This window comes from Triplophysa dalaica, chromosome 1 (genome assembly GCF_015846415.1).
Source record: "Triplophysa dalaica isolate WHDGS20190420 chromosome 1, ASM1584641v1, whole genome shotgun sequence".
Taxonomy (NCBI): Eukaryota; Metazoa; Chordata; class Actinopteri; order Cypriniformes; family Nemacheilidae; genus Triplophysa; species Triplophysa dalaica.
The window spans coordinates 13,943,737-13,971,042 of NC_079542.1; the positions used below are offsets into that span (position 1 = coordinate 13,943,737).

General features: G+C 39.2%; 1 protein-coding gene across 1 annotated transcript in view; it reads left to right on the forward strand.

Annotated features, from left to right (window-relative positions):
• The window catches only part of cdh8 (cadherin 8), a 73,855-nt gene that overhangs the window by 20,939 nt on the left and 25,610 nt on the right, over window positions 1–27,306 (forward strand). The window contains exon 3 of the mRNA XM_056750424.1: window positions 9,382–9,676. Within this exon, the coding sequence (XP_056606402.1) occupies window positions 9,382–9,676 (295 nt within the window). The remainder of the gene's footprint in view (window positions 1–9,381; window positions 9,677–27,306) is intronic.

The window sequence follows — 27,306 nt, forward strand, 5'->3', positions numbered from 1 at the left end:
TATGATTTAAATCCTGTGGTGAGCACAAGTTCCTGTGATATGCTTATCCTGCTATTTTAGGTGGCCATTTTAAATGCATTATTGATTTGTTGCATTATTAATAAGACACAATATTGAGATGTTTGCTCTTTTATTTCATTTTCTCACAAACTGGCTCAGAAACTTCACAGCGTAATTTGTTTGAGTGCATTCTGAATTAAGCTCTCAGACTGTTATACCTCTTTGGCATCTTTTTCCCCTTTTTTTTTGTTGTTGTACCAAACCAGTTTAGATTTAAGCCAAGTCATTCCAATATAACAGAAAAGCCAGACAGTGGAAACCTAACACAAGCGCCAGTCCTACTCTCTAGCGCCCTGTATTTTGTTTTTGCATGACTGGTTGTCATACATGAGATTATTGACAGCTCGACACCTTCTACTCCATAAATTTCACTTTGCTTGTGCATCACTAAGCAACTGGTGGATTGCAAAAGGGAGGGAATAAGAGAAAAGTTATCCCCCTTTGCAAAAAAGGTGGTTGTGCATTCCAAATCCTTGCCCGAGGACAAGTGTTACGGCGTCAATGTCACAACAGATGGATTACTTTATACGGATTCCCAATCTTTTTAGACAGTGAAGACAAACTCTGCCTGTGACTTCCTTTCACAGCCCCCTTGGTATTTTACGTGTGGTGGGGGTGGGCCATCTGGGATCAACACGTTTACTGCCAGCCCAGGCCGGCCCTCGCTAAGTGACTAACTCCATGAGATTGAATTTGCATGCTAAAGGTCGAAGTAGTAGATCATGACTGCACATGGGTGGTGGGAGATAAATTCTTGGTCTTAAGTAAATGGATAAACTTCCAATGCTCCGAGGGGTACTTACTTGGTTCTGTGCTTCAGTCGCATTGAAGTTCTTGTTTAAGTCTACAAGGAGATGGCTGTAGCTAATTAGCACTAACACATTTTCCTAGGAGTCCAGAGTGAGTGTGTTTTTGTGTGTGTGTAAATGGAACAAATTGGACACAGTGTGCGGCCTGTGTAGATTTGGAAGCCTTTTTGCGCAAAGAACAGATTAACTGTTGAACATGTTATTCCAAATGCTTTATCGTTCATCGATAAAAAAATATTTTTGGAATATATAATATCTTAGACTTGACATTTTGCTCCCTATTTACCCCATTTCTATTCAGGTAAAGAAAAAGGTAAATTTCCTGCAGATAATGATACATGTTTAAAAAATGTAAACGTCTGATTGCGTTTCACAAAAGCACAATTAAAGGTAGACTGAAATCGTTAAAACAGAGCACGTTCCCCGCAATCCCATTTTATAACCTTTAGTTAGTGTGTAATGTTGCTGTTAGAGCATAAATAATACCTGCAAAATGATAAACCTCAAAGTTCAGTGCCAAACGAGATATTGAATTTGCTTTTCAAGAACTACGGAGAACGGCTGGATCGGACTACAGCCCTCTATTTCCCGGGTACATGATGTCACCATTCCGAGTGCTTTTAATAACCTCCGCCCAAAGGAATATGCCAAAAAAGGGGTGAAGTCTTCCTTAGAGAAGAGGAAGAGTCACTGGAGTAGTGTTCGGTTATCAGAGATTGTAAACATTTGACTGAGCTACGCGCTAAACTACTTTGACTTTCATCACAGTCCTACAGCTGGTAATAATAATTCAGCTACACACATTCTAAGATAACCAACTGTCAAATAACAGCTTCCATGACTTTTACATCGGATGTGAAAGCTTTTCTGTGTAATACACTGATATGGTGTGTGTATGCGCATACCTGTCTGAAACGTCCTCAAAGTCCTGCTTGGAGTCTTCTAGTCAATCTGCTTGTTTTATTATCCAAGTCGGGTCCAATATAAAAGGCAAAATGATGCTTCTGTTATTAGTGATAATATAATCTGTCTGACCCAACCGGTCAGGTGTCACTTCCCTCGCCATAGTAGAAAAAAACGTGATCTCTAACAAAGATTGACGTTTGCGTATACATAAGAAGACCTCCGTTACACTTCGATCTATCCGCATGTTTTTAACTGATGAAATGAAGTTCACGCCATTGTTACTGTTTATTGCTAAAAGCCAAAGCTTGTGAATTCACGTGCACTGAGAGAGGGACCGACCAATCACAACATCTTGAGGAGCAGACCTCGCTAATATGATATGGGTGGTACATCTTCACACACACACACGCTCTAAGCGGGGAACCAATCACGAAAGACCTGGTCAGCTTTGCCAATCAGAGCGTTTTGGAAGGTGGGACTTAGCAGAAACCGGAAGAAATCCAGTCGTTTCGTGAGAAGTGAGACAGTGGTGGACAATAGACTTGAAATATGTGAAATATAAAGTTTTTTTTAACTAGAAACATGAACATCCATTGTTAAACAGCCAAAACACTATCAAAGCTTCGAAAACAGGAAAAAAACTGGGCCTATAATACCCTATAACGTTGATGTATAATAGCCCATGCATTTGATTCAGTATCTTCCATGTTTGAAAAGATATTTCAAGACTGCCTTAATTTGTCATCACGATTTCCTTTTAGTGTTTCTAGAAGAACATTAGTTTTTTTCAGTGACCCATCTTTCAAAACATGTTTGGTGTTGGGTTTTGAATGTTTAAAAGTTATTTTAATGGGGACTGCTGAATCTAGACATGAATGTGCTGGGTTACAGTGACGCTATTCAAACACATCCCAGTGTGAGTGAATCAGTGTGACAAAATCAAAGTGAGTTTACTGACGGTAAACTTACAGAAGGGAATTTGCTGACGTCTTGTTTTTCTGCAATTGCAAATTAAGAAATACTATGCTATGATTATTCAATTTCAGAAAAAAGATTGTACAAACCAGAAAGAGAGAGAAAGAGGATAGATGTTGAGGAATTGTTGAGCATTTCATGATTTTGCTCATGTAACATGCACAGCCGGATGGCATATTAGCATCATTGAGTTATTTGTTTATGATCACTTTGTATATTTTATCATATAAATATGATTATTCCCTTTATTACTATTTTGTTTGACTTTTTACTCAGGTCAACAGACTCTGTGAATGGAAACATTTTCCTCATGTTGTGACTGAATTGTTATTTGGTCCTCTGAAAAGAGAAGCAGGAACACAGGGCAAAAGTGAGATTGATGAGTGTTTGGGCACTTTCTTCACAACCTCTTTGCATCTGGCAAGAACAAAGGCAGGCGGATGTGACAGCCAGCATCTATCTTCCAGCCGGGGGATACAGGGACACCCCCAAATGCGTCCCCTTCAGTTGGCTTCCAATGGTGGGGAAGTGCCCCATGTGTTTGATAGGTCTTCACTTTTAGCTTGTTAAGTGTTATTCTTGTTGAATTTTTTTTTTTCCCATTGGCATATCCACAATCATCCATCCATAATTCTCAGAATACAATTCGTATTGTACAAACTAAGTATGACCTGACCTTATTTTTATAATATGAAGAAGTTTTCCATTTAAAAACTGTTTTTTTTTATAGGAAATAAAGTATATGTCTTGGGGTGTAATATGGCATGGCATAATCTGTTACTTGTTTCCTTTCCTTAACATTCTTATTATTCTTATTTGTATTGTTATTAAAACACTTTTTGAACTAAATGTTGCAATCTATTTTGGCTGGAAAATGAAAAATTTTGAGAAGCTTAGCACATTTGTGTGATACTTTATTTTTCAAAGTTTTTGGTCAGCTCGACCGCTGTCCATGGTGCTGAATCAAAAGGCACGAAGGCAGTGAATGCAGCTCACAGTGGTGAGTGGATGAGGCATTGTTAGAGTGCTCAGTCAGAGCAGCCCTTTTACCAGCAGCACAAATCTCACTGTGCATGCCCTCTGATGTAAATTATCAGGTGAGGGGAGAAAATCACAGTCGGCTGATGTGCCTGCAGTGCAGCGTGAAATCTCTGTTGACACTAGAGATGGGCATTTTTGAAAGGAGAATAAAAATGGATGAGTAATTTGTCAAGAACATGACTGTGTTCATTTTGAAATATCAATTTTGATGCGTTGTTTCTGTATACTATTGACAAGCATTTAATTTGATCACTATCAGCACTTCCATCTGAGTCTTCTGTAATTATATCTCGTTTTTCTGTCTTGTTTTTACATCTGTTGTGTATATGCTGAAAAATCCTGCTTTTAAAATATCCTTGAGGTCATACACATTTATCCATTGTTTCTTTGCCGACCCTCAGAACAAGTTGGAGAAAAAAAATAATGATGTGCTTCCAAAATAATTCAGAAGGCAGTGAAGAAGACCTCTATATTTATCTTCCCAAAGTGAGCAGATGAAAGTAAAATAAATATCTGCCGTGGGATTTTTTTGCTGTGTAAACTGCTTATTTTGCCCTTGGCACACACCAGAAAAATAAATGCGGGAAATACAGGTGCTAAAACTGTGCAGCAAGTAAGATGCTTTCATCATTTAGTGTTTCTTTTATGAAAAGCGAGGTACACCTTAAGGGATAAACTAGAAAGGATGCTCACCCTATGTGTTCCTGTCGATGAGACATTACCCCATGCCATTTTCCTACTGTTTTTAAAACTCAAGCCTATGAAGCCGCATTGTCACACATAAGAATGCGTACGCGTTCACGCAGTCTTTCGGTCTGTGAGACAAAGCAACTGCTTGTTGCCACGTCTACTCTTTCGTGATGTGACATGTTAAAACTGAGCTCTCTGTAATTTAACATTAGAACAGACAGCAAGCATAGATAGTGCTGCCTGAGCACTGATACCCCCTTGTGTCCCTAAAGTCTTTGTGGGGACAGCCAACAGACACTTCAAAGAAAAGTAGAACATGATAATTGCGGCTCTATCAGTGCATTGGTCTCTGCCGAGGAGAGATGGATGAGTTATTTGCATGGCTAATGGCATTGTAGTACCTTTGTGGCCTTAGGGAACCACTCAAAAATAAAAATATCAATGAATTGATGAACAGATCCTTCCAGAGATATATACACGAATCAAATTGGGTTTATTTTTCTAGAATTATAAGTATTATGTGTATTCTTAGGCATTGGCAGATCTATGGATATCACGTTAGTTTCTATAGCACTCGAGAAGTTCACAGTCACAGCCACTCCTAAACAGCAAATCTGTCCAGGGCCAGACCCGACATGTTGCTTGTGATGGTGTTACTTGTGTGAAATCAGTGCATGTTTTAACAGGAGAGCTGGTAATGACATCCTGTAGCAATCCACAGTTCATTCAGTCACTCACTAAATGAAGCAGAGGAAAAAACTGAAACAGAAAGCCGACTGCGCAGAAATATGAAATTACAGACTCAATCGGTATTATCTGGGCAGAGATAAACCTATAACAGACTGTTGTGTCAGTCTCTGCGGTGTGGATCTGCTTTATGAAAATCTGTTTTGGATTTTATTACATTTGCCTTGTGTGACAATATAAAGTGATCTGTTTGGTTCTTTCTCAGTATTGTAGAGTCAAGGTTGATTCTCAGTAGGAATAGATCTGGTGCACAGAAGGCCGATCATGTGTCTGTGAAAGTTTCAGAGAAAGCCGCTTCGTTCATGGCACTGTGTGATATTCATTTACAAAGTTTTTGCTGTATAACCGGCTTGCTCTCATACTGTAGTTTTGAATCAGGCATTTATTATTTTCTGTGAAATAGAATTATTCCTATCTTGTTCTGTCTGTTATCAAATGCATTGTTTATAGTCGTCTTTGCTTATTGGATTACATAATAATATTATACTTTACAATTGTTTAATTTTCAAAGCATATGTAGTAAATATCTAAAGAAATATATATATATATATTAAATAATTCAAGAATAGATTTTTAGACACATCTTCCCATTTGCTGTATTATTACAATATAAGTTTCAAGTGTGACTGCAATATTTATTACCAGGTATCATTCATGAATATTTACAATATTTACGCTATTTTCCAAGCTGTCCATTCTTCAATATCTGAGACAGAATAAATTATATATAGTGAGAAGAAAGTCATATTATCCTGCACGGGCAAAAAATAATAGAGTTTGGAGTTATGGCAGTCGTTTGGAAAGGCTGGTTACATGTAATGCATGTAATAAAACGTATGATACTCATAAAAGTGATAGCTAATTATATTTGATGCATAGCAACGTTCTGTTATTCTTTACATTTCGAAGGCTGTAGCTGCGTGTTGCAAGTGCACTGCATCTTGTTGAGTTTATTCACATGCAAAGCATCGCATACAATAGTTACATGCAAATTGAGACACATTTCTATGAGGAGCCGTTAAGGCCTTAAAGATATTAGACCTTAGTGAAATTCATTCATAAGTATTACTGAAATACATCTTATATACACTTGTAAAACAAATGACATCGATCTGCAATAGTAAGGACGTTCGATGTTTTTATTTCACTGATATTTGTAAAATGTAATTCAGTAATACAATACAGTATGAATGAATTTCACTAAGTTCGATCGATGTTTTTATTTCACTATTGTTTTTAATAGTCATTTAAATAATTAAGGCCAAAACGGCCAACCTACATTTCTGCAATGGAATGATGCCATTTTATGGTGAATATTCTCTTGAAAAGAAACGTTTTATTATATGAAAATGTGTGCGTGTAGCGCGACTTCAACTGACTAAGCAAAATTAAAAGCTGTTTGGAAATGGCCTGTTGTACTATACATTCTGCCTGAATAGCATTAACTCAATTATATCAATGCTGAAGATGCTGATGATGAGAAAGCTAATGTCATCGGTGGAATTTTCATTCAAAATGGCATCGGGTCCGAAAGTCCCTGAATTTGTTCCAACAAAGGCCATTGCATTTACTCTTTCAATTTACAGTATGTACAATCAGAATGAACCCATTCACCTATAATAAACAGAAACTGCGGCGGCCCGACAGGGCTACAGTTCAGCACTTAGTCTACATTTACAGTTTACTCAGTGCCAAGCCGAGCCCTACACTTAAACAATGCCTAATTGACCGTTGAGATGGTCCATGGGTTGGGGCTCCGTTGACATATTAGAAGCTGAGTGACACGGTGTCTCTGTAGGTGATGTGGATCTTCTCTTCTCCACTCACAATGTATCCTTAGTAGACACCATCTCTGCCACTTGTCCTGACAAGAAGCACATTCATTTGCCGTGTACTGTAGGGCTTAACGCTGCACTTTAGTGCACATCCGGTGGGCTCAGGCAAAGGAAGGGCTTCTCATTATGGAGCCACTGATTGTTCCTCAGGCTACCATAAAGGTTTCCATCTCCAGCAGCCGGTGACATATTTTCTCCTGAACTGACAATAAAAGCAGCTCTCTGCGGCGGTAGCGAGGAGAGACGGGTGTAAAACCCACCGTTGTTTCCGTTGAGCTCCACTCGGGCAGATCTGAATGCTAATCCACACCGGTGTGCTGGCAGATTTAAGGCTGCCCTGTTTTTTTTTGTACTTTATTTTTGCTGTTAAACCTTGCTTGCTGTTTTTCATACTCGTAAATATATCTTCGGATCAAGGTTACAGGGTGGTTGGTTTTCTGCTACCTCTTTTACCCTTTTTTCCGGATCAAACATGCATGGAGCTTATTAGTAAGTTACATGGAAGTATTTAAACAACTGTACAAAACAAGAACTCTTAACTACAAGACTATACAGTATGTGGGTTGGGAGAGTTTGCTAAGATACTGATGTCGTCAGATGTTAGAGCGCTGGAGTTGCCTTGGCAACCCGTATAATGACAGACTGCCTCCCCTCGCAACCGTACTTTCAGTCGATTGTTTGCACATTGAGATTAAACGATCACTCGTCAGAATGGGACTGGCGTGGGTCCAAGCCTGAAATGTTGTCTGTACACATAGGGCTATAAGGGTGAACAAACAGAGGAAATGACATGTCCTCAGCCATGACACCTTTTTTTTGTATTACAGCAATAAATGATGACATGTATCGTCAGTCATGAAGCGAAAATCACAAGGAGGAAAAAAATAGCAGTTTCCCATCAGAAAGCGTACATCATTAATTTAAGCTCATTTAGGGGTTTTCGTACAGGGAAGAATGTTGTGAAGCTGATGTGTTAATGAGATAGATCTTTCATGTGGAATGATAGGACAATTAGGAGAACAAAAGTGCAAGGTGTGACAATTTAAGCGTGTGTACTTTGTCAGTGTCTGGGAACAGCACCACAGAGACAACATATGCATAAAACCATAGTTATTAAGCAATTGCATATTTTTTGAAGTCTGTATTTCAAAGCTCACGTTGGCCTTGTTACCGCTATCTCAAGTGTACACCCACCTCGCACCAGACTGTATATATTACCGCTTCAGAAATGGAACCGAGAAAGTGCCATACAGGATGCAGCTACTGAATTTGTGAGGAAAAAAGGTTTCCGAGTTGTTATTTATTCAGTTAACTTAAAAAAATGAACACCTTTGGAAGAAAGGTGTGCTTGATAATATTACATATGTCCATGCACTAAGTTTATTATTTCCTTTTTTATCATTTACTGATGATTGCAAAAATCGTATTAAAAAATTAATCTCAAATTCTTCAACTCATATTCGCAGGCGTGTTCTGCTTTTGAACCTGTGCTCCTGATTTATAGCATTTGATATTAAAAACCTGGCGCGAAGTTTAAAAGCATCGTATTTGAATTAAGGCGCAAATGAGATTTGCGAGCTCTAGTGGAGGGTAAGATTATTATATTCAGCTCACGCATATCATCTCTGTTGTTCCAATTTGTGGAGTTTACAAACTTTCCAATTAATTTTTGGAACGTACTCTAGAGTTATATGAGATTCGAAATGATCAAAAGGAGAACATTTGATTTTTTATTGTGTTAAAAAGCCAACCAACTCATGAAAGCATTATACATGATAGAAAATGTATGAATGCGAATGAAGGATTAGCCAGATCTGGGCTTCCTTCCCATTGGTTGGCAGATGTCCGTCTGTGTTCCCTCTCAGCACTCGGGGACAGTCTTGGCCTTTCCCTTTTGTCCATTTTTTTCATGGAACAATCCAATTGCCTCCTGGTTTTAGAACTGTGACCTGCCGGGCTGATTTCAAGTTGGTAACAGGGCCCTGAGGCAGGTGTGAGCAGAGCGCTTTAACCTCCACCCTTTCTAGCAACGTACGGAGCTCTGAATGACAGACTGATGTGATACACAATCCAAACATTACCTGGAAATCCAGGACTTAGTCTGCCCTTTACCTTTTTTGTCTTTGGAGATTGAACATTTGTGCCGTCACAGTAAAACGCTAGTGACTCTGTTGCTCTGCACTTGGCGTTGGGCTTTAATTCTTTGACGTGATTGATTACAGCTCAGTCTGGCGTGGACGGCATTGATCTGGTCCTGCTCATGTGGTATTAGCTATGAATGGAAGTTGTCTAACTCATCTGCTTTTGTTTCTTTTCAGCTCCATACGGATTTGGACATGGGGAGCAAGAACATCAAGTATGTGCTGGCAGGGGAAGGGGCGGGTACCATCTTCGCCATCAATGAGAGGACGGGAGACATTCACGCTATGAAGAGGCTGGACAGGGAGGAGAAAGCAGAGTACACGCTCACGGCACAGGTCATAGACAGAGACTCCAACGAACCTATGGAACCGCCCTCAGAGTTCATCATCAAAGTGCAAGACATCAATGACAACCCCCCACAGTTCATTGAAGGCCCATACAAAGGTTCAGTGCCAGAGATGTCCCAAGTGGGTGAGTGATCTCCGCTTGTCTCAGCTAAATTATGATACAATGTCCTTTATATCACTATGAAAAGGATAGATACAACATTTACTGAAATATATAGTTGGGGCAGACGTCCTAGACCGCTGTTATGACGGGATGCACTCAAACCGCCATAGACTTCACAATCTGATGATTCATGTTCTCCCAGAATGATCTGAAATCTTCACAAGATCATGTTGTGTGACTTGCTTGATGTAAGTAAATCGTTTTGTGCAAAGTACTTGGTGATAGTATGAAGCGTTTGCTTGCATTAGATTACCGGCTAAAAATATTATTATTCGCATATTTAAATGAAAGCATTTGTTTCATGTCGTCTCAAACTCAAAAATTTGTTTCAATGGATAAACAAAAAATATTTTTTAAAGTGACATAAATTCTCTTTCATATATCTGGTGGTTATAACAGGTGGCTGCCATCTGACCAACATAACCATTAGAAAAGTTCATTTTTCAAACATTGTTCTCCAGAACTTCTAGCGATGCAGTGTGATGATTGTCTCCTGAAGACTTTAAATAGAGCTCATAGTCCGTTGACAAATCCTCCGTGAGTTTTCTTTTTCCATTCTGAGCCTGACCTTGAGAAAGATCTTTAGTATGAGTAAAGCTGTGTAGGAGATCTCAGAATGCCACTTAAGCTATTTGTTATAACCCTTATGACTTTTAGAAAACTGTTTTGTGCGATGCACGCTACATGTGTAGCATTTCATGTAAAATTATATTTTGAGACGAAGGTATGCAAGAAAAGTATTTTGTGTATATTTAATGACGAACGGAAAATGGCTCCATAATTTCGTGACTTGTTCTGCTTTTTGTAAATGTCCTTTGTGGTTCAGGGCTTACTACAAACAACATGAAACAATGTAATGGATGCCAGCGCTGTATTCATTAATATAGATTAAAGATAAAAGTTACAGGAAGTGCCATTAATGAAATGATCAATGTCACTATGAGAACGCCACTAAAAAGCCCTCTGTGTGGTGAATTCTGACCCAAGGCTCACGTTTGAAGTATAAATGCAGTCGGGGAAAAAGCACACTACTCCGAGTACATTATAACCCTGCTATGTATACCAGAGAGCATCCTTGTATCCTTCAAAACCCTTGAACTTTTTCATATGGGCATTTTTTCTCTGCATGGTTCTTCATTGGAAATCCCAAATGGGGAATGAGGGAATGTCTCTCTTCTGCTCTCAGGATTGAATTCCTCAGTGTAGTTTTCTGAGGGGTTTGACAGTGAACTGTGGGATACAGCAAGCGGTGGGGTGAAAAGCACACAAGGCGAAGGAGGGCAGGAAGAGGGTCACCTGTGGGAATACAGCAGCAAAAGATGCCTGAAGTCGACTTCTTTCCCGATTGTTCTTTCCTTTTGTCGCTGCTGATTAATTAAACATTAGCTGATGTTCTCTTGTTTGCTTGAAAGGCATCCTCGATGACTTGTTTTGGTCTTATAAAGTATTTATGTTTTGGGAGACAGTCAGAGAGAATCAAAAGCTCGTTTGGCAGTGAGAGAAAAACAACAAACAGACAAATTAGGAGGCCTCTTTGCTTTCCTGCTTCGTATACACAATTGAGAGAAAGTTTGATGCCCGTTCTGATGCCACATGTTTGGTTTTCTCATAAATGCTGTACGGATCTGTAAATGTAAATGCAATGAACTAATTACGTTTTTTGGGATGTTGAATTTTATTTAGTATACATGTCAAAATAGTATTTGTTTGTGTTTTAACTTTGTTTGGCACAGTTAACTTGTACTTTTAAAAACAGTTGTAACTTGTAAAAACAGTTTGCTTGTTAAAGGACAACTCCGGTGAAAAATGAACCTAGGGGTCATTAACACATCATTACCGAGTAGATCGTTCTCTGGGATGCGCTTTTATGAAAATCGAATGTAAAGAGTTTTATCTCTAAAAACAGATTCGCTTATAGCGCTAGTATATGGGGAACAGAGTAAGTTAAATTAAATCGCTAGTTAATACCAGTGGTGTTAGTGTATACTAGCGCTATAAGCTAATCTGTTTTTAGAGATAAAACTCTTTACATTCGATTTTCATAAAGCGCATCCCAGAGAACGATCTACTCGGTAATGATGTGTTAATTAGCCCTAGGTTCATTTTTCACGGGAGTTGTCCTTTAACTGGTGCCCATTCACTTGCATTGGTTATGTGTCCGTACAATAGAAGTGAATGGGTGCCGCCACATTTCAGTTACCAACTTTCTTCAAAATATCTTAGTTTGTGTCCCGGAGAAAAAAGAACATCATACAGGTTTGAAATGACAAGAGACTGTGTAAATTATGAAAACATTTTCAGTTTTTGGTGAACTTTAATAAATGTCTACACAGCGAAAGTACCTCTTTGCAAAACCAATTCAACTCTGTGTTCTTGTAATATAACATTTAAAGACATGTGGTTATTGCTTCAACTAATCCTTGATAAAAGAGCAACGGCTGAATACTGCATAGAAATATAATGTTACAGATATTAGGATGAAACTGCACTGAAACTCATTTGCTTTTCTCAACGTTAAACACTCCTGAAGTCTGTACTCCTATCATGCGTCTTGGTCTGTACTCTGTGAATGAATGACACGTTTTGCATATATTTATGCTTGGCCAAGTTGCATCTTGTCTCTCAAACAACACTCTCTATATGATCAGGCATCTGACCAAGTGTAAACAGCCCCTCAGATGTCACTGGACTCTGGTGTGTAATGCTGTTACCAGTGTACCAAACATATCTGAGACCCTTTGATCTGAGGGATGAAAATCTTCTGCACGTTTAAAATTTCAAACATTGAATGAAAGCTTGCTGACAGAAGTTTTCCCTTTAGAATGGTGTATGTATATTTATGAGATTATCTCAGATTTCAATTTCGCTTCAAATAATTTAAGTCCATTACTTACTAGCACTGGTCCGTCCACAATGGGGAATTATAACTCATTTGCATGGATTGGACAAATCTCATTGGATTACCGCGTCTGTTTTTTCACTAATGGGGTCTTTGACTCTAAGGCCAAGACAAGCAGGCAAATTCCCCCATCAGGTCTTCAAACCATATGCCGGAATTACAAAGCTCCCTGCCTTCTGGTGCTGACAAGAGGATTGCTACGTTGTTGAAATTAGCAAGTCTTCTTGAAGTGACTATTGGGGTAATTAACATTGAGTCGCCCATACCCGCCTCCCTTCTGAAGAAAAAAGGTGTGAATGACAATAATTGCTACAAGGAAAAATAAACCGGGGATAGTTGTTTTTGTCATCGGAAAGTGGAATGTGTGCGAGGCCCCTGCGACGGGGGCCTTCATTATGGAGTCGGGAAATAAAGTCGGAAGAGACAGATGGCACATGGTTCCTCTGCCCTGCTTGCCGTGTGCCCGCTCTCTCCTGGCAAAATGAACCCTTGTACGGAGACACGGTGCACAGGAATGTGTCAGGATCTGCTAAATTGGAGTGCTGATATAAAATTGAAGTGACGTTAATAGATTACCCAGAGTTCATTTGCATTTTCAGAGTTATTACGAGCTCTGGTAACAGGGCTAACAGGCGAGGGGTCTGTTCCACTAGTAACATTTCTGATTATGCGTGCCATATTCCTGGCAGGTAAAAAATAAATAAAGTCTTGTCAGGGGGATTTTTGACTATGATTTGGAAGCTATTTTCTGAGACATATTTATGGAAAAACGTAACGCATCCGGCATACTGCTCAGCATGGATCGAAACGAGTACTTTTAAGCTATCAGCCAATGTACATTTACAGTCCGTGTAAAAATGTAATGGGTCTTAAATATGCTGCAACTCGTTGAAATCATTTGAACCACTGCTGTATGGTTTAATATTAAGCTGTTTTATTTTACTTTCATTGCACTCGGAGCAATAAGCATGTCTTTAGTTCATAAAAAATCCCACTAAATGTACATTATTGGCCAGCAGAAGTATTCATGCTTAACAGTTGTTTACTATACGAAGTAAAATTTTTATGCACATGCACATTTTGAAGTCATTCTTCACTACTGTATGTCTGCAGAGCTTTCAGAGCAGACGTTCTCAGCTGCCGGCCCGGGAGCAACCAGACATTATGGCTGGCTCAGAATTTCCTATGCAAATTTTTTTCAGAGAAATGTGTAGCAGTTAAAGCAATTGAGCCTTGTGAGATATGAATTGCTAGTAAAGAAAGTGCCCACAGACTGTTAAACAAACAATTGAACACACTGTCATGGGCTTTTTGTATTAAACCTGCTTTGTCCAGCTTTGACGTGTTCAACACTTAGAAGAAAGGTCTCCTCTTAACCTGGAGCTATCTTTACCACGCCGCTTTTTAACACTCTAAGTCAACCATAGTTATAGTCTAATTACAGTTTGCCAGCATTCATGACTGCTTTCACATGAAATTGCTGAAGCCATAGGCGGTGCATAGATCTTTTTAATTACCTGCTTCTTAATTATTCTTTTTAGCTGTCAGTATATTTAATTACTAATTTTCTGACAACACCATCAAAATTCATCTTTCCTATGCCAAATAAAGCCTTTTTTTAGATGACGTCTGCTCTTTTAAATATGCTGTGGTGAATACAGTGAACATCTGCTGCTGCTTTTTTTACAGTACACCTCAATAACCATGTAGAAAACAAAGAATCTGAGAAATTCGCCCAAATTGTCTAGTAGGGATTGCAGCATGGCGTATCTCTGTTATGTTCTAAAGGTTTGTAGTCATATGCTTAAGTGTGTGAAGTGGTGCATGGAAGTGGCAGATGGAGAAGGAAGTGGGGGGCGCTGGGCCTTTAACATGGTGTGCAGCTGGGCCACAATGAAGGCACATCTGCTGGTCAGACTACACGCTGAGGTTTTTGAGGGTCAGGGAGTTAACTCACTGCAGCCAAACCATGCCTGTCTGACCTCAGAAAATATGAGAAGGCATTGATCAGCAAAAATGTGTAAGCGACCTGCCGCTCCAGACACACTTCTCCATATTCAACTTTTGTGTGTGTGTGCAAGTGTAAACATAAACATGAAAAACTTTTACATTAGAATTCATCAATAAAATGGATCGATAAAAATAGCACATGTGCATTATTGCAGTGCATACAGTGGGTTATTTTAACCCAGCCTTGGGTCAAAAAGGGACAAACACAACCCACTGGGTTATGAATAACCTATGCTGGTTTTGTTTCAACCCAAAATGATTGCTTTATCGCATTGTTCGGCTAAATATAAACATACATAGAAATTTTCAACATGGGTTGAAAATAACATTTACATTTAGGCATTTGGCAGACGCTTTTATCCAAAGCAACTTAAATTGCTTTATCCTATACATCTTACATAGGTATTTTCAATCCCCTGGGATCAAACCCTCAACCTTGTGTTGTTAACACAATGCTCTTACCACTGAGCTACAGGAAAACATGCAGGAAACAACCTAGCATTTCAAAATTGTACACTTTTACACACACTCTAAAAATATTGTTTTATTTTCAACCCATGGTAGGGTCAAAAAAGAAAAAGCACAACATGTAAGTTATATTAACCAATTAAACTATCTTTCCTGTAGCTCAGTGTTTAGAGCATGGCGCTATCAATGCCAAGTTCGTGGGTCCGATCCCAGGGGATTGCACATACAGTATTTACAATCAAATGTAATGTATGATGCAATGTAAGTCGCTTTGGATGAAAGCGTCTGTCAAATGCATAAATGTCAATGCAACCATGAAAATGTTCATATTTGACCCAACAATGGGTTGAAACAACCCAGCATAGATTTGTTTATAACAACTGCTGGTTTTGTTCCTTTTGACCCAACAAACAATGGGTTGCTCATAAGCCAGCATTTTTAGAGTGTATTCTGGACATGTGTAGTGTTTGATATGTGTCAGGTCGAACTGACTTTTCTAAAATTATAATTTATCTTCTGTAAAAATCTTCAATTCCCTCTCCTGCCTATTCTTAGTAAGGCCTGACCATCTCCATCCAGTTACTCTTGAATTTATATGACTGCCTTTTAAATCCACGGAGGTTTTGCAACAAGTGTGAATGAAATGGATTTTCATTTGAAATGGGCTCAGTGAATAAGATGTAAGCAATTCTAGCTATGAATGTGCAGTTTTCTTTGAAACCTTCCCTCCCGCCGCTTGGACATCAATGCTATACATCACAAAGAAAGAGCTTATAAATGATCTTACTTCACTCCACCAAACTCTGCAGTCATGTTCAGCTATTTATAAAAGGAGATGAAGGTACAAAAGAGTTTCATCCATTTCTATCAAAATTCTTTTTGAATCATTGAATCCCGTACAGCATCCTTTCTTGTTTTACTGTTCATAGTGACAGTTCTAGGTTGCTGGGTCATTGATCATAACAGTCGACATAGAAACCTTCACCAAACATATCAGAGTTCACATAAATTTGTATCAGATCACATACATGGCTTTCACTGCATTTAATACCAACACAAAGTGGTGTGCATATTTTTCAAGGTTTGAAGTTGACCCATCACAAAATGACTTTTCATCAGACAGATATGTTCAGACGATGTTCCGCGGTCTCAAATATAACGCAGGAACACTGCTCTGGGTTTAGTCAAAAACCTCAATCTGTGCTTTTCACATTCAGGAACAAAAGCCTCCACATCCACAGGAAATGATGCAATTCATTGTGTTAAGCACAAGAGTGCATTTAATGATTATATGAGGGCTCAGAAGAATTATGGACAAGAAAGAGGAACACATTTTTGTCTGCTTCATCCCTTTAGCTAGAGAGGATAACAAAAAAAGATTATAAATGGAAATAGACAACAAATGATGAAGTGGGGGGGGGTGTATTTTGCAGTTGGGTGATGAGAAGAACCCATAAATAGCTCAGGCCGGTGCTAATGGGCCCAGGAGGGTATTGTGTTGGCTTAGAGAGTGACGCTGATGCCATATGACAGGCTAATCAGCGCTGAGGTGGACACTGACATTATCTGTCTCTCATGATAAGGGAAAGCATGGAGGTGAAGCTAACCTCACATCACTCAGACCTATCTCCCTCATCCCGGCCGTGAGCTGAATGATAGCTGCACGCTGATATTCGCAGCTCCGGCGCATGAGACGGAATAGTGTTTGCGGTTTCGGTCGGCCTAATTGACCTGATTTACTGCAGATTGGAAATTATCTCTGAACGAAAGCCATGACATCCAGCCAGAGAGCCTTTAAAAATTGTTGAAGCTTAGCGTATTTGCAGCAGCTTCTTTTTAGGTGTACAATTGTTTGTCCTGTCTTTCAAAGTGGAAAGCGCACATACATGTTTGTGCATGTTATTTATGTGATGTATCTGTGAATTCCCTCTTTAGATCGGTTATAGACGAGTGTGTGGGAGTGTGTCTTACACGAGCAGCATCCTGTAGAGGAAAGCTCAGATTTCGGTGAATGCTTGAGTGTTCTAATCTACGCTCTCGCCGTTGGCACTGCTTATTTATATCTGATACGACGCCTGGCTGCTTTCTCATAGACGGCCCTCTGTTCAAAATCTCCTTCATCTATTAATTATGCAAGAGACACAGTGTGGATATTTAATGTAGCGTCAAAGCTTTTCTTTCGCTCCTCACCCTAGGACCTAATTTCATTGCGCTGTAACTGTGCTTTTATCTGTACTTTTCTCGGTGTTCCTCTTAATTTCCATCACCTTGCTGGCATGCCAGTGAAACCTCTCTGTCTCTCTCTCTTTCTTTTCTTGCACGTTATTAAGTTGTGGCATAGCAGCAGTGTGTGCTCCCCACAGGCATTCAGCGTTGCCCTCCCAAATTAAAAGAGCTGATTACATCCTGTGGGCAATGTGTTTTTATTTGCTCTTTATAGTCCTTTTATTAGTCTATATTATAATGAGTGCCAGTATGCAGAGTAAACACACAATTGCGGAGAAGCACGTGACCAAACCCACTCAGAATGCCATTATACACCGGGTTTTTAGCGTGGGACAACCACGGCTCAACCGCCTTCTTGCTGATTGGGCTAACCAGTCTGTGGAAAAGGTGTTTATTCTCTTGTGAGGAAAGGTTTCTGTATAAGGTCTTTTCGTGGGGGTCGCACCCCACATGATTTACAGTGCCTGGCTTCGTTGGGGGCACAAAAATGTGAAGGAAACGCATTCATCATTTTGGTGTATGTCTGAGCGTAGTGGAGCACCCAATCGTGGCTGGGAATAAAAGGTCGGGCATTAAAGTCTTTACTGCAAGGTCATTTGAAAAAGAAACAGATAAGTTGTAGAGATCAATTGGTAAATCTCTACCGCATGGAGCCTTTGTGGTTTCCACAGGGGACTGGCGTATTAAAATAGATCTGTGCTCTATGAGCAGTCCCTGCATGCATGAGGAAAGCTATCATCACATTGCTCCAAATAGCAAAACTTAAATATTTACATAAAATATTTAATGGTAAAGATTCCATGATTTAATGGAGCCAGTCTTTGCTGTTTTTGAGGCTTTGATTATGTTTTTGGGGTGTTTAACAATGGATGTTTATGTTTCTAATAAAAAAAAAACGCTTTATATTTCACATATTTCAAGTCTATTGTTCACCACTGTCCCTCTTCTCACTGAACGACTGGATTTTTTCCGGTCTATAAAGTCCCTACCTATGAAACGTTCTTATTCGTAAAGCTGACCACGTCTGTCGTGATTGGTTCCCTGCTGATAACCAAACACTACTCCAGCGGCCCTTCCACTTCTCTAAGGAAGGCCTTGCCCATGTTTTTGCGTATTCCTTTGGGCGGAGGTTATTAAAAGCACTCGGAATAGTGACTTCAAGTACCCGGGAAGTATAGGGCTGTAGTCTGATTCCAGCCATTCTCTGTAGTCCTTGAAAAGCGAATTTCAAAAAGCGAAAAACAATATCTCGCTTGGCACTGAACTTTGAGCTTTATCATTTTGCAAGTATTATTTATGCTCTAACAGCAACATTACACACTAACGAAAGGTTGAAAAATGCGTTGCGAGCAACGTGGCCTTTACAGTTGGTTGGTAGGTAGGCAGGGGCATGGATGGATGGATCCATAAATAGGTTGGTAGGTAGGTGGATTGATGGATGGACAGGATTGGATGGATGAATAGGCATGTTGGTTGGTAGGTAGTTAGGTAGGTAGGGGGATGGATGGATGGATGGATGGATGGATAGGTAAGTAGGTTGGTATGTGGATGGATGGATGGATGGACGGACAGGATTGGATGGATAGGCAGGTTGGTTGGTAGGTAGGTAGGTTGGGGGATGGAAGGATGGATTAGATAGATGGATGGACAGATAGATGTATAGTCTGCTGTGTACTGGAGCAACAATAGGGCAATACTATATTAATACTATAAAACAAACATTATTTTAATAAACTAAACATCTTAAATCTTCTGCGAGAGTTAGAGATCTCCTTTTTAAATGCAGCATTTGATTAAATGCTTAAGAATTTATTACTAATTTATTTTCTTTGTATCCCCCCTTTTATTCATCATTTATTTAAAAAAAAATCCCTCTAGGTTGTGTGTGCAGGTGCGAATGAGAGTGTATTTAGTAGTATGTGTGTTCCTTTTGATGGATTGCATGTCAGAAGGCTCCACGAGCGCTTCTTATGGCTCACTGAAACATTTACTCACCAGTCACGTTGCCTGCGTTTGGTCTTTCCATTCAGAATCTCTCTGCAAACGTGTTAACCCTTCTCACCCTGACCATTTTATCGGAGGCCAGAAGGTTTGCTCATGTGATTCCCTTTTGTTTGATACTACCACTGTGGGGTGGAGCTCAATCCATCACCGCGTCCATATCGTGCAGTTGTCATGTCGGAGGTGACACTGGAAAGGAGATCAGTGGCCTTTGCAACGCTCTGTCCACTTCCACATCCAACAACTCCTTTGACCATGATGCTTTTCATCGTCGTACGACTGTTTTGTGCGGACAGTGATAGTTATATGTCAACTTTGATGGTCCCATCATGCTTACAGGAAGTCATGCATGGTTGTGTTACATCATTGCCTACCTTCACACCACGCACACACCTGCCTTTTATCACCTATCCTTTCCTTCTTTTCACTCTTTCCGGTGAGGGGGAGCAGACTTGGCCGGCATCTCTGTGATGATCACAATCACTTCAGTGTGTCATTTATTCTCCTGAGTGCTTCAATACTTATCTCACCAAAAATCGAGCTGGAACATCCCCACCACTTCAAGCCAACCGGAGGGACAGAACTATTCCTTTTGACAACATTGATGACATGACTCCAATGTGTCACACAAAAAATGTTGAGAAGTGATTTTCCCCAAAAGTATTTTTGTTACTTTTCAGATTTTGAATTGCTTTGTTTGCGCCTTTCTGTCCTCTCTGTCTCTTCTAAGTCGGAATAAAATAGAAGAGAGCAGATCTCTGTGTCATGGAGCCAGGCAAATCTGCAGTCTTCTTTAGCGACAAGTTTATGGTTTGACAGCACGTGTCACTGTTTTGATGGAACTCTTGTCTCATTGGCTCCATTTGCAGTCTAGCCACATAACCTTTTTTATTTCAAAACACAAACTGTGTTTTGAAAATTGTGAGGGTGATGAAAGGGATCCATCTTCACAATGCCCCTTTGACTTACTGGCCTTCTTAGTGCGACTTCCATCTTACCCCGTCTTGTTTCATTTAATTCTGACTGTCTAGGGAACAATTAAATATGTGAAGTGTAGCAATTTGCCTGGAAATTGTTTGACAGCACCCTCTGCAAATCCTAATTAAAATGAATCAATGACATACCACTTCAAAATGGCGGTGTATGTCAAAGCCTTCAAAGGACACTCTTAATTGTTTTGTTTATGTGGTTCTTGTAAACAGCGTGTCAAGGACTGCACTCAAACATCCATGTTACACAAGACTTTTTCCTCCCTCAGATGCCTTTCATGAGGATGAATTTTACAGCCCTTGCCACCCCACTGCTCTTAACTCGCCCCAGGCTGCTAGCATGTTGTGTTAAGTTTTGGTTGTCTTGATGTCTCATCAAAAAACATTAATTGTGGCACTAAAGTGATGGTCACTTACACAAAATCTGCCTGAGGCCTCTTTTTCATCCCCGGCTCGTGGGAGCGGACTTAAAAGATTGATTGACCGTGTTTCAGCGGCAACGACATAAACATTATGTGGCCCAAACTTAACCAACCCAAACCGGTTGACCTCTGCAAAAATAGTTTAAATTTAATGTAATACAATAAATATACCATAAAATATTCATATAAATTAATATGAATATTACATAAATATAAAATAAATGTTAATATTACAACCAAACACAGGCCGGAAGTAACAGTGATAGTTCACCCAAAAAATAAATTTCTGTTATCATTTCCTGACCCATTTGTCATTTCCTTTTCTTCTTTTACAGAAAACAAAAGGAGATATTTTAAAGAGAGTGGGCCAGTTAACAATATTGTTCAAAATATCTTCTTTTGTGTTCTGCTGAAGAAAGAAAGTCAAACTGGTTTGAACTGGCAAGAGGGTGAGTAAATGATGAGAGAAGTTTTGTTTTTGGGTGAACCTTAACCATAACTGGCACATGTGTCCTATGAAACCATCTATAACTCTCATGCTCTTTTGGTTCATAAGTGTTTTGGTTTCATCAGATACGTCCAAAGTCCCTTTACCAAAGCCAGTGTTTTGAAACGGAGCATGAATGTGAACGAACAGCAGTTATGAGGACACATTAGGTGAGCGGAGTGCAAGATCGGACTACTTTATTATTTATAGTCTCCCTCTCTAAGCCTCTCAGCAACATTCATGTCCCTTGATAAACAACACGAAGGAAACACCCTTTTCAATTATGCCTCCAGCTGTAAATCATGTCGGAATGAGTGGTGGTCTAAAAATTACACCCTTCCATGTGACAGGCGGGAAGCACACACCTTGATATCCTGCTGATAGCATTTGCCGTAAATGTCCACCTGTATCGACAGAGACACAAGCTTTGCTGTTATGAGTTCAAATTGGCCGCAATCCAGTATGTTTCGGTGTGCTCTAATGGACGTGTTGACTTGCCTGTTGTCCCGTGATTCACAAGTTTAAACTCAGACTATTATCCCTGCCGGTTGGTTTAGGCTGCAATTTTGGGAGAATGATGGTTCTTTGATGAGAGCCTTCAAAGCTGGTGATACATCTCAGGCCATTCCATTTCAATCACGAGGATCTGGGGCTGGCACTGCCCACCTTTTATTTTTACACTCACATTCCATTGCAGAGTGATCTGACACTTTGGCTCTTTTATTTTCTGTTTGGAAAAACTACCATTAGTTATGCAATTTTGCAAAAGTATTTTTTCAATACAATTGAGATTTTATTCAGATTTTATACATAAGAAGATTTAAGGGATAGTTCACACAAAAATGGAAATTCTGTCATGAATACTCACCTTCAAGTATTGCGAACATTGTAATATTTTTTTGCTCTCATGAACTCAAAGGATGATATTTGGAAGAATGTTAGTAACCATACAGCTCAAATCCCCCCATTCATCTGTTTTGTTACTGACATTATTCCAAATATCTTCCTCTGTGTTCAGCAGAACAAAGAAATTGATGCAGGTTTGGAAAATCCGAGGGTGAGTGAATGATGACAGAATTTTCATTTTCGGGTGAACTATTCCTTTTAAGTAATGTGCTGATAAACGGTTGGGTCTTTATGTCTGAAACTCAAAATTTCATGTGAACATAGAAAAATATCAAAGCAGTGTTATGATGAACATACGTATATTACATGCTGTATAATACGTATGTTTATGCATTTTTTTTGATATACCCCATTGTACAAAAGGTCAGATTTCCTGCCTCCATTGAAGTACATAAGAGACTCTTTGAAGCGTTTTCACTCATGCTGGGATAACATGGAACATTTGGGTTTGTACAACCTTGTGGAGTTCATCCCAGCGTGAGTGTAGCCTTAAGCATCGGGGTAACAACCAAATAAGAAAACTTTCTTTATATCATGTTATTTTTTATTTATTTATCAGTTTATTTATTTATCAAATTTTCTCAAGCTCAAACTTTTGGACCTCACTGTATATATTAGATTATACTATCCAATGTTATAGAGACTGCATTGTGCAATTTTCAAACCATCTTTCTTTTCCCATAAGATGCAATAGTGATCCCATCCCAGCTGCCACTGGTTCGGCAAATGACATCAGTAGCTTCCAGCGGGAAGCTAAGTGGTACCATGATGGGATACCCATTTGTCTAGCCACATCACCAGCCTTGCACAGCTGCCCACCTAGAACTGGAAAATTACACCACAAAACCAGTCTTTAAACCAACTCTCTTTGCTTTACAAAGCTTTTAAATTACATAAATTTTCAGTGGGTATGGGAAGAGTTCGACATTAAATATAAACAATCCAATTATTGTCCATCTTGAATGTGCCTTGAAGGACATTTACACTTTTCTTTGTAAGATTTGATCAGTAAAACGTATGAAGTGACAATGTGTAAATACCCTCAAAGACAAGAAACCTCAAAAGCTCTACCTGGGATTTTACCAGCTTTATCAGATTCAGTTAGTGCACCAGCGACTGAATTTCTCTAAGCCGCTCTGTGAATCTACCCATTATTGCTTTTCACTTCACTGGTCTTTTCAACAGTTTTCTACCATCTTATCAGACTTTGATGTAGGTACTTTTGGAGTTAATTTTTATGGACTTTTGTGTCACTGATAGTGCCTGCCCCGAGGCATCTAGATATTTTGTTTTTAAAATTAGCTTGTGTTTTTAAGAATAAGAAATGTTTTGAGCACTGTTTCATTTTATGCTAAATCTGTGTTGGAGACAACTTTTTATAATGCAATTTAATGCAATTTACATCAAGTATACCAGTTTCTTTTTAACTCAATACTAACTGATGACATGATTTTACCATATTGAGTTAAGTAATTTGGACATCATTGCAAGTTTTTTTTATTTTCTCTTGGGCCACAATTGATGTATACATATAAGTCAGAGTGTGTTACATCTCAGTTCCCTAATAGGGATTACAATTCATTCTGTATTCTGCTTTTGTCATACATACAAAACAACATTCCTGACAAATGCTTTTCAATTTGCATATATTAATTAGTATTAACATCACAGCTAAACAGTACTTGACATCTTCATTTGTCTCCAAAACACCATGTACTTAATATTAGAATATTCATTTTGAGGTAGAGTCAAGATTGTGATACAGCATGTGTTCTTTGAGACAACCATTTCAACTTCACAACATTCAGCGACCTTCAACAGATGACTTCACTTGAAACTGTTCACACCATTCAGGAACCGCAAGTACAAAGTCTGATAGCCCTAAATTTAAGCCACAGTGACTATGCCTGCAGATAATGATGCAACCATAGTCAGAACCGTGAAGAAGCACAGTATGGCTCAGGGCTATAGGAGCAAATGCACTGAGATGTATACAGCTTGAAAGCGGACCAGCCTCGGGGACATGTGGTGGCCTGCTCAGGGTGATGCTTTCTCCATATTACTCAGTTGTTCCATGAATATGCATTAAACCCTTGTCACATAGGGAAGAAAAACTCTCTGAACTCGTGATGTATGGAGACCTTTCAAACAATACAAGCTTGTGTTTCATGAGAACCTGGTGTCCTAAATCTCTGTCATTATGCAACTGACGATACAGCATTCATTGTTTATCCAATACCCATCCCAACCTGAATTCATAAGGAGGTTTGGTATTGATTTCCTTTCACTGTATCCATGTATGCAGTAAATACAAAGCACACTTTCCCTTTATTTTTTCATTAGGCCCAATGCCCCACTCCAGTGTTTCAAGCATGGAGTTGACATTTCTCCAGACACAAATACGATTTTTATGGCTGTTCTCTTTGAGATCACCCAAACAACTCTCATGGCTGAAAAGGCAATGAAGCACCCTTGATTTCCCAAATGTGATGGAAGAAATGTCACAATATTTAGATGAATGGGTGGCAGACTTGTATAAAGCAAGCTATGCTTCCATCCCCCAAACAACTGGGTCAATGTGATCATAATTCTTTTTGAAGTTTGTCAGGGACCCTTATAAAAGATTTGCGTTTCTTTCAAAGAAATCTCTCTCGTCTTCACTATAATCTTTTATGGCACTGTAAGCGTGACAGTTCTACAGCTGTTGGATGTAGCGAGAAACAATATTTTCAGAATCAAATTTCTGAAAGTTCTGCCACCCAAGGGTGGGGCCATCCGGTGCCCGTGAGTCCTGGACTTTGTCGCGTAATACGCTACAAGGACAGGCCAAACTGTACTGATTTGGAGCTCTTCCAGTAGATAGCTCTTCAAATCCCTCATTCTCTTCATCAGTGGAGGGGAGGCACATTTCACATCTGCACAAGGTGGGGGGTTATTTCATGGTACACTGACTCCACTGTTTTTAAGAAGGGTTGTCTTCGTTTTTTAGTTCTTATTCTTTATGCTGCATAACTGTGTTCTGCAAAAAAATGCTGTATGGGTAGATTTCTTGACGCTGGAGGTGGAGAAATAAAAGTGCCTCTGCCAATTAGCACATTGGCCCATAGTTGTCCTGTGTTAACACTGTGGCCCCGTCCTGTGAACTGGCAGTCATTAAACTTATTAATGCTGTGCACATTCCTTTATTTTCACTGCGAAGAAATTCATTACAAGATTTAATTTCATTGTTTTCAAATGACCTCCCTCTCATAGCGAAACAGATTGTACTCGCTTGTATATTTTATCACTGGATGTTTCAATCCTCCTCTTTTATGCAGCACCGCAGTGGTTAAACAGATTAAAGACAGCATGTGCCCTTTTGGATGGTGTGCTTGATGTCTCAACTTGATGTTTTTTTAACAGCTGTCCAGTACACAGCAGCGACAGATAGAGACAACCACTTTATCAAGCGCCTTTCAGCACTCCACAAGTTAACAGTAATGCCTTTATTAATCTCTGTGCCTCTAAGGCAGCTTTTGAGAGAAAATGTTTAGTAAATAAATACAAATATACCAGTCTTGGACAAAGATAAAGAGATTGCTTTTATCCATGCATGAATCAGCTATCTAACTCAAAGTAGTACCTCCCCAGGGCAATGCAGAAGAAGTGATAGTATACTGTAAGAATGGAGATTATTTTGCCATTGACTATAAGTCAGGCATTCTGGGAACCCACACAGACACTGAAATATGCTCATAATGCAATGTAATTGAAACATTTGATAACACAACGCAGTATGTCAAATAACAGAAATCCAATTGAGTGAAAGGAAGTAATATATGTCAAGTAACAGATATCCTACAGAGTGAATCGCTCATGTTTCCATGATCATATATCATCCACATGCTTGGGCACTCAAGGACGTGAACCAACCGTCATTAATCATAAAGAAATACTACAATATCGCATCATGCGCAGGAGAGCAACCGTTTGTTGTAAACAACCCAAAGATTTTGTCACAAGATGTTTTTTTCATGTTCAGTCATGTAACTTAATCCATTCAAATTGGGACTTCATAAATGATTTGTGTTATGTTCACATACAATTGGGCAGAGGATTTCCAGTCCCCGGCATGCTTTGCGTAAGCCTGCATTTGGAGAGTAACTTTCTTCTTTTTTGTGTTTTTAGTAAAGAGAAACACTTTTTAGTTTTTAATGTTCATTTATCTTTGACATTTAGAAGAGTTTGGTATATTTTTGAGTTTTGTGGTTAGCATCATTCAGAAGAGTGGACAACATGTTTAGATTCTGGGTGTTTTTTCAACTTAAATTAATATTTATTCAAAAAAATATATAAATTAGAATTGTGTCTTACATTAACTGAATTAAGAGCTTTAAATTCAAAAATCTAACTTAACATGGTATTGCGAGAACCACTGATTGTTCACGTTATGTGGGGTGAGGGAATTCGAGAGAACTTTGATATTTTGCCTGCCATGGGTGAGGGAAAAGTTAATTCTTGCGAGAACTTTGATATTTCCCGTGCCATGGGTGGTTGAAAAACTAAATTATTGCGAGAACTTTTACATTTCCTGTGGTATGGGAATACATATAAAAGCTTGGACAGAAGACTTCTGAACCATTTGTTTTTGTGCTCTGTGAACACTCTCTTTATGCACTCAATTCAAATATGGCCTCTAAGCAAAGGTATTCTGTCAATGAGGTTTTGTCAAAGGTTTTTGGCAGTGAACGTGACATAGAGGAGAATGTTTCTGAGGTTGATGATAATGTTGAGGAGGACCCTGATTATGAGTCATCCTCCTTAGATGAGAATGAGACTCCTAGTGTTGACCCTCCAGTTGTCTCTTAACCACCTGTAGACACATTACCTTACAAAAATGGAAAGTTATTATGGTCCCGCTCCCCAATTGAACGTCAGGGTAGACTTAGTGCTGCTAATGTCATCAAAATGGTTACAGGGCCCACCAGATAGGCTGTCAGCCATATACAAGATATAAAATCAGCATTTGAGCTGTTCATTACACCATCAATTGAACGGGATATACTTGAAATGACAAACTTAGAGGGAAGGAAGGTGTATGGGGACAGCTGGAAAGACTTTGATGTGACTGACTTGCAAGTCTACATTGGGTTGCCCATTTTAGAAGGAGTGTACACAGGGGTGCCGCCAGAAATTCAGGGCCC